The 7,982-nt window shown below is 34.4% G+C and overlaps 1 protein-coding gene across 1 annotated transcript; it reads right to left on the bottom strand.

The window, feature by feature from the left end:
* Window positions 1–1,291: 1,291 nt before the first annotated feature.
* Window positions 1,292–2,830, bottom strand: LOC149908651 (uncharacterized). The gene has a single exon (XM_090102229.1). The coding sequence runs from the start codon at window positions 2,828–2,830 to the stop codon at window positions 1,292–1,294; it is 1,539 nt and encodes a 512-aa protein (XP_089958355.1).
* Window positions 2,831–7,982: the final 5,152 nt, after the last annotated feature.

The following is a 7,982-nucleotide window of genomic DNA, read 5'->3' as shown; positions in this document are numbered from 1 at the left end:
ATAGTCCAACGGTCGTCCTTCATTCTGGCTATGTGGCCAGCCCAGCTCCATTTCAGCTTAAGTGCGTATGATAGGGCATCCTTAAATTTTGTTTTGTCTCTTATAGTGGTGTGACGTATTTTTTGACATTTGCGTATTTTAAGAATGCTCCTTTCCATACTACGCTGACAAGATGTTAATTTGTTTTTGACTCGTCGGGTGAATTTCCATGTTTGACATCCATATGTGAGTAGAGGGAGCAAACATGAATCCATAACCTTCTTCTTGAGTTTCAAGGGAAATTTGCTTTTTAGGATTTCCTTGAAACTCCAGTATCTTTTCCATGAGCTGTTTACCCTTCTCTCTATTTCTCGTTCATTGTTTGATTTGTCGAATGATATTTGTTTTCCAAGGTATATGAAAGATTCAACGTATTCTATAGGTGTACTGGCTAGCTTGATGGGAACGATACAGTGGTTTGTCATGATTTTTGTTTTGCTCATGTTGATGTCGAGGCCAACTCTTTTGCTAGACACGTAGAGCTCTGATAACATTTTGTCCAAGTTCTTTGCGTTGTTAGCAATTATTACAATATCATCTGCAAACCTTAGATGGCTAATGTAATTTTGTTGTATCTTGATTCCCATTTTTTCCCATTTAAGTTTGCTTATGATCGCTTCCAGTACAGCTGTGAATAATCGTGGAGACAGTGGATCACCTTGCCTAACGCCTCTTTTAATTGGGAAGATAGGTCCTGGTTTTTCAAGCATTATCTGACCAAAGCTGTTTTTATATAGATACTTTAATGTATTTATGTACTTAATTTCGACATTTTGTGCCTGTAGAGTTTCCCAAATTGCGTCATGCGTTATAGTATCGAACGCTTTTTGGTAGTCGATAAAAGCTAAATACAGTGGCGCCTGGAATTCCTGGTGCTTTTCAATGAGTTGTTCGACAGAGTGGATGTGGTCCATAGTTGAGAAGCTTCTGCGGAACCCCGCTTGTTCTATTGGCTGAAAACTGTCTAATGTTTTGCTGACTCGTTTTTCCACTATCGATGAGAACAACTTGAAAAGGGTTGGTAGTAGACTTATTGGTCGATAATTGTTTATTAGAGTAGGGTCTCCTTTTTTATATAAAAGAATTATTTTACATTCTGACCATTGGTGGGGGGTTATGGATGAATTAATTATTAAATTAAAAAGTAGTGACAAAGGTTTTGCTAGCAGATCGTTGGCGTTTTTTATAGCTTCATTTGAAATTCCATCAGCACCTGGACTTTTATCTATTTTAAGCCTTTTTATCGCGCATTTTATTTCGGACTAGGTTCTACATCTTGAGAGTTGCACGGAGAGTTCGTATGAATGGAAGTTATATTATGAGGTTTGGCTGAGTCGTATAAGTTCTTGTAGAATGAAGTTGCTGTGTCTAAAATGTCGTTTCGGTTGTATGAAAGAGTAGGATTAGATGAACTCGTTTGTAGGCTCTCTATCCACGATTTGTGGATACTTAGTTGTTTGAAGGCCTTTTTGAGGCTTCCCGTAGTATTCAGGTACTTTTCAATAACAGAACCGCGATGTGTTTTGTAATCCCTACGTATATATTTACTACCCAACTTGTACAGTGCTTTCAGCTCGTTTTTGATGGATCTCGTTTTTGGTTTAATTTTTTGTAGCTCGCGTCTTCGATCAAGTAGTTTTCTAGTATGTTCCGAAATAATGTGTTTTTTATTGAAGTTAGATCGATATTTGGCTGAGTTTTTTAAGCTTGTTTGTATGGCATATATAATTTTATTGTAGTAATCTTGGACAGTGAAGTTGTTTCCAGTATTAATTAGTTCAGTTTGAAAGGATTCTAATGATTTTAAGTATTCTTTTATTTCAATTTCTGTTGTAAGCGGCTGTTTGAGCGCATTGGTGTACTTTCTTCTGATAGGTTTAGGTTTCTGTATAGTAAATGATGCTCTTAGGAATCTGTGGTCTGATGGGAAAGAGACATTTATTATTTCTATATTTTGTACTCGGTTTGGCATATTAGACAATATGAAGTCTACTTCATTCTTGGTGTTTCCGTCAGGAGAGCGCCATGTCCATCGCTGGCTGTCTTTTTTATTAAAAAATGTGTTTAGTATATGAAGTTTGTTTTCGTATGCGTATTCAATGAGTCTTTCACCTCTGATATTTCTTTCTCCATAGCCATATTTCCTCATAATTAAGTTTTCATCAGGCTTAGGCTGGCCTATCTTAGCATTAAAGTCGCCCATGAGTATAATGTTCTTTCTGCAAAGGGTTAGAGCCTTGTCTAGAGTGCCGTAGAAAAGAGCTAGTTCGGAGTCATCAGCTGCGGCGGTTGGTGCGTAGGCTTGAATTATACTTATTTGTAAGTCGCGAAAGTTTATGTTTAGAAGGGTTACTCTTTCTGATAGGTCTATAAAACTTTCTATATTGTTTTTAAGATGCTTCTTTACAAGGAATCCAACCCCGTATAAACCAGAAGTTTCACCAATAAAATGAAATATGTTATTTTCATATTCTTGTATTGAATTACCAACACGTCTCACTTCAGATAAACCAATTATATCGTACTTAGTATTCTTTAGAGCGTCTAAGAGCTCTATTAATCGATGATGTGTTGATAAAGTTCGTATGTTGAAGGTTCCGATGTATAATATATTAGAATTTAGAGTATGCTTACAATGAATTAAATTATTGTCTGGAGGGTTTTGGTCTACGTCTCCCACGGGGACCGGCCGGGTTGGGAGAGTCTTATCTTTATTAAGTATTAGTTGGTTTTTGTTGTTAATATTGTTTTGTCGCTCGGTGGTATTCGCGGTCGAGATTGGGAGTTGCATTGGTTGCTATTCTATGGTGCTTGGGTTTTGGCCCGGGCTTTTCCTTGGTTGTGGGGTCCGTTTTATGTAGGATGACATGGATGCGGAGGGTGTCGATCTTATGTTTGTAGAAGTTTTATTTTTGTTAGGAACGGCGTTCGGTGAAAGGGCAAATTTTGATTTTTTCTTTGTTTGGTTGCGGTCGTCCGTCCCTGTGAGTATAGAGTTAGAGCTTGAAAGTTCTGGAGGGCTCGTAGAAAGTGCTCTTCAGAAATTAATATCAAATAAAAATTCATATAAAATTCACCAAGTATGTTAATCCCAATCTTCTCAGGCGGTATTTAGATTTACGAGCGTGACCTATTCGCAAGCATGCTCCTTATATTTTTCCCCAGATAAGTTTTATTATCGTAAAATTCTAGCAGTTTCAAAGCAACAATTTAGAGACATCGTAAAAGCGGCACTTACTTCTACAAGTTTAGTTTTATATTGGATGAAAATTGACAAGTCATCAAGGTTCGATCGTAAAAGGAACTTTTGTTTATTCAGTTCAGGAGGCAGAAATTTAATCTTATTCGACTCGAGCCTATAATTTAGTTTGTAATTTTCTTCCTTGGAACATTATTGGAAGAGGGATACTGTTATTTGAACCATTGTAATTTATGGACTGTGGTATTTAATTGTAAAACTTGACGAATCAAAAGTATTTTATACTTTATGTATAAAGTATTGTTGAACTGAAAGATTTTAAGCTGATATCTATAAATTTTGTTAGAAAATGTACACTTGCTAGAAAATGTACAATTACTACTTAGTGGTTGAATAGGTATTTGGAAACTTCGACTAAATGCTCTGAAGAGAGAAGGTTCTGGAATCGATGCTATGTCGCTTTAAGCTGACCGTCTATGTTATTACACAACTGCATTACAAAATGATTTATATTTCCCGTGGCAATTAAACGTAAAATTAGATAACATAAAATTAGCGATTTTTAAAACCTTAAATTTCTATAAAGTCAGTTTTATTCGACTTCAAGGTGACAGATAAACTTAGGTAAGTTAAACAAGTTCATTCAGCTGAATATAACTTCAGACATGAGGCGAGCTGAGGTAACTTGAAGTGATTCAATTAACTATAATAGTCCAATGATTGTTCAAACTTTGTTCAGTACTTGTTCAAAATATTTAGAGCTGAATGTTACATCTTTTCTTTACAAGCTTATGATTATCATTTTCTTGTAATTATTTAGATTTTACAAGATTAATTATAGTTAATTTAGATTTACGCTAAATTGTCATTTAGGTACCTAATTATCTCGTTGAAGATGATGTATAACTACTAAGCAATGTGACAGGCAATGTTTTTAATGCACCGAATAAAAAAATATTGGATACGAAGGAACAAATAACTAATTTTAAGGCAAGCATTAGAACATACAAAAGAATTCGCAATGGGTCTCAGTTTCCACTTTATAAAAAGAAGAATCAAATGACAATTAAATGATAAAACACCTTCAAAGGAGATAATTCCAAGAACTTATACCGATACAAATATTTCGGAACAAACCCAAAATAATGAAACGCTTCGTAATCGATACCGAGAGAATTTTGTACGAAATTTTAATTAGACCCTTGAGCCTCTGAAGGTTTCATATAAGAGGGTTTTAATGAGATGAAAGCGGATGTATTATGGGATATTATGATGGAAATTGATTTAATGATTAGTACAGATAATATATGAATATGAAAACCATTTGGGAAGGTTTAAATTATATTACCTCGGTACCGAGGTAATTTTAAGGGTTTGGTAGAATTTATTTAGAAAGAGTGTGATTTATTCGACTGTTCTTCTTGCTAGAATGTGATAAGTTGTAGTTTGAACTGTGATATATTAATAGTATCATTCTGAAATTTAATAAAAAATGCTAGAAGCAAAGTAAATAGCAGAAGAATTAACTGAAACTACAAATAAATTCTGAATCTGAAACACTTCGCTTCCACTTTTTATCTGAAGTAAAATTATTTTAAATAAAATATTCAGCAACATCAGTGTACACGAGTAACACACGTGAAACAAAAGAAAATAACAACGAAATGAAATGGTGAATTCTCTTAAAAGTGCACCTCGAAAATCATTTTATATCTCATAAAAGCACTTTGGGAGTCCAAAGTTTTGTTTTTCGCTGATGCTCCACGCACCCGCGGGCTTGTTGAAACTTGGTATTGTGTTTAATTGTACACTTTCATAATTCGGTTATATTCATGTTGTCCAGATGCTCCAATTTCCATTGAGTTTTCCGTAATTGTTTTATGTAGGCACAAATGCACGGACTTTGTCTGTGCTGAAATGAAGTAACTAAAGGAATCTTAGTCCCTTCACAATAATGTTTTTGAAAGTAAACTTAAAACCCATTATAAACGTAAAACCACATCTCTATAAATAAGTGTTAAAAGAGAGGGACAACTACTTCAATTCGTTCATTTTCTTTTCTTTCCTTCGTCTAATAAACTCCAACTTAGAGTGTATGTAGGAAAATCAACTCAAGTCATTGTTGCATTTTACAATTCAAAATAATGCTGAAGAAATTTTGTCACGTGGAAGCTTACTTCGACGATACAATAATATAACCGATCTTACTAATCCTATAATTTCTAAAAAAACGTAACATGTTTCGTTAAACAGAAATGTACCGCTTATTTTCATTTTATATCCAATACATCTAATTTTCCGTTAATCTTACACATTGATCTCTAATGAAACGAAAATGAATAGCTACAAGGATTTAGTACATCTAGTAAAACTTCCACGTCAATAGGGTCATAATACATGATGTATCGGGGTTTGGGCCGTTCAACCGATTTCACCGCAAAATGATCTGCGGTCAAACAAAACTCTCTCTTATTAAAACAGTATGGTGTTATTTGTACGGTTGTAAAATTGTTTTAAGAGTATTACACAACTATTTCAGTATGGTGAGAATGAAATAGTTGTGTGCTTGTAAAGTAAGCTATAAACAAGGAATTTGTAAAACCGTTGTTTATAATTTATAAATTTGTAAAACCAGCCAATATTAGGCTAGAAAATGCTGTATTGCTGATCATATGTGTGTTTTAAAGCTAACTGTCTATAGTTCTAATCGCATTATCGCAGTAAACGCTTTAAAAATTGTATCATATTTTTTAGTTCAGCCATAATTAAACACAAAACAATTAAACATCCTCATGAAAACTAATTATATTGAAGAAAAAACCCTTCTAAATATACATAATTCACGCACAGCCACAATTTTCATAATAAAGGCGTCAGCAGTAAAATTGCAGAACAAAATGTTTGACTTCACAAACACGATAACGAAATCGCTTTATTTTCCCTGAGAAATTATACAACGAATTTATTAATTAAACCAACTCCGTGAGACTGTGGTGCTCAAACATTTCATCTATATAATATACTAGCGATCCGCCCCGGCTTCGCCCGTGGTACATACTTCGCAATAAAAGGTACCCTATGTTCTTTCTCAGGGTCCACAGATTGTCTGTGCCAAATTTCATCAAAATCGGTCCAGTAGTTTATGCGTGAAAACCATACATACATACGTATACATACATAATTACAAACCTTTCCTCTTTATAATATTACTAGCTGTTGCCCGCGACTTCGTCCGCGATTCGGTCGTTTTTCGTCATTCGTCGTTTAAAAAAAATACGTGACACTTTATTTTTGAATGTTCTTAATTGTCTCTTATAAAATTTAACTACATTAAAATTGAATACTCTGATAAGAAAATCTTAAAATCATCGAAAATCATAGACATCGAATATCTGAGGAAAACATGAATGAATGTGATTTAAATTCTACATTTCTTAGTAATTAAAATAATAATCTAAATTAAATGTAGATTAACAGTTTGAGCGCACCATTATAGAATATGTACCTAAGTAATAAATTACGTTAGTTTAGATAGTAACTTTACTAAAAACACGATGACTTTCTTTCGCGCTCGGTACCACAAACTAAACATGTTTGTGGTACGTGGCCCGCGTCACTTTACCCCCCACGAGTTCCCCTCCGTTGCTATGCGAAAATACATTCGTCGCCCTACTGTAGGAAAAATTGTAATACTGTGGCCTGGGCGTTATAACACGCTCAGGGAATTCCTGAGTGCTGATAGACTTCCGTCTATCGGCATTTATACCAATTTTATATTAATATCACCATCTTGAGGAAAAGCTTCTAATGTCGATTTAAACCTGATGAATTAACATGTTCTAAAATTGTGAAATGAGTTCAGTTTTAAATTCGAGAAATATTGATTTCTTTTATTCGATTATTCGTCGTAGTCGAATACAAAATATATTTAAAAAAACTTAGGTTGGCATTCAGGCAAAAGGGATCCTATCAAATGATAAACTTGACCTTGTATCTTAAAAGTAAGAATGAAAGGAGCCTCTGATAATTGTTGAGCACCAAAGGATCATTTAAAACGCAATACTATAAGAGCTAATATTGTCTAAGAACTGTTTAGATTGCACATGTTCCTCTAAAACTTAAAAGTAGTGATTTCAAAGGTTCCGGCGTATCTTCAAACGAAAGCCGACTCCTTACTCCACTTTAAAGCATTACAAAAAGAACATACTACGTTAATATCGCCTATACAGAAGATGATCTGTAATCAATTGTGAGGTTATAAGCAAACCCACTTTTATATTATTTTGTCGGACCACACCACCGAATTTGTAGATTGATCTTCTATGGTCCGGGAGCCAGCAGCAGATTTTATGACCAAGTTCCTCTCAAGCGGTAATTAGTAAAATGCATCAAAGTATAGTATTATGAAGCCTCGTGAACGTCAGCTGGAGCTCGGTTGGGGGGAAGAGCGGTTGTAGCCTCTCGTATCAGCTGACGGTTTTTCCACCAAGATATAGCCAGCTGACATATATATTTATCCACAGTTACATATAAGCTATCATCAGGTAAATTTTTGTTTGAGAGGAAATAACGGAAAATAAATTTTTCTTTAAATTTAACTTTCATGTTCGAGACACCAGCTGACGTTTAATACACCATGTTGTAACCAGCTTATTTTTTTTTTCGTTGAGATATTGGGTTAGCTACAATTTGACAAATTTTTAGCTGAGAGGAAATGAATGAATGAATGTATTTTTTTTCCTAT

This window comes from Colias eurytheme, chromosome 5, assembly GCF_061535395.1.
Source record: "Colias eurytheme isolate Ceu_HAF_F1 chromosome 5, ilColEury1 Martin Lab GWU primary, whole genome shotgun sequence".
In the NCBI taxonomy this organism is placed as follows: Eukaryota; Metazoa; Arthropoda; class Insecta; order Lepidoptera; family Pieridae; genus Colias; species Colias eurytheme.
The sequence above is the reverse complement of the archived record's forward strand: the minus strand, read 5'-3'. Positions and strand labels throughout refer to the sequence as shown.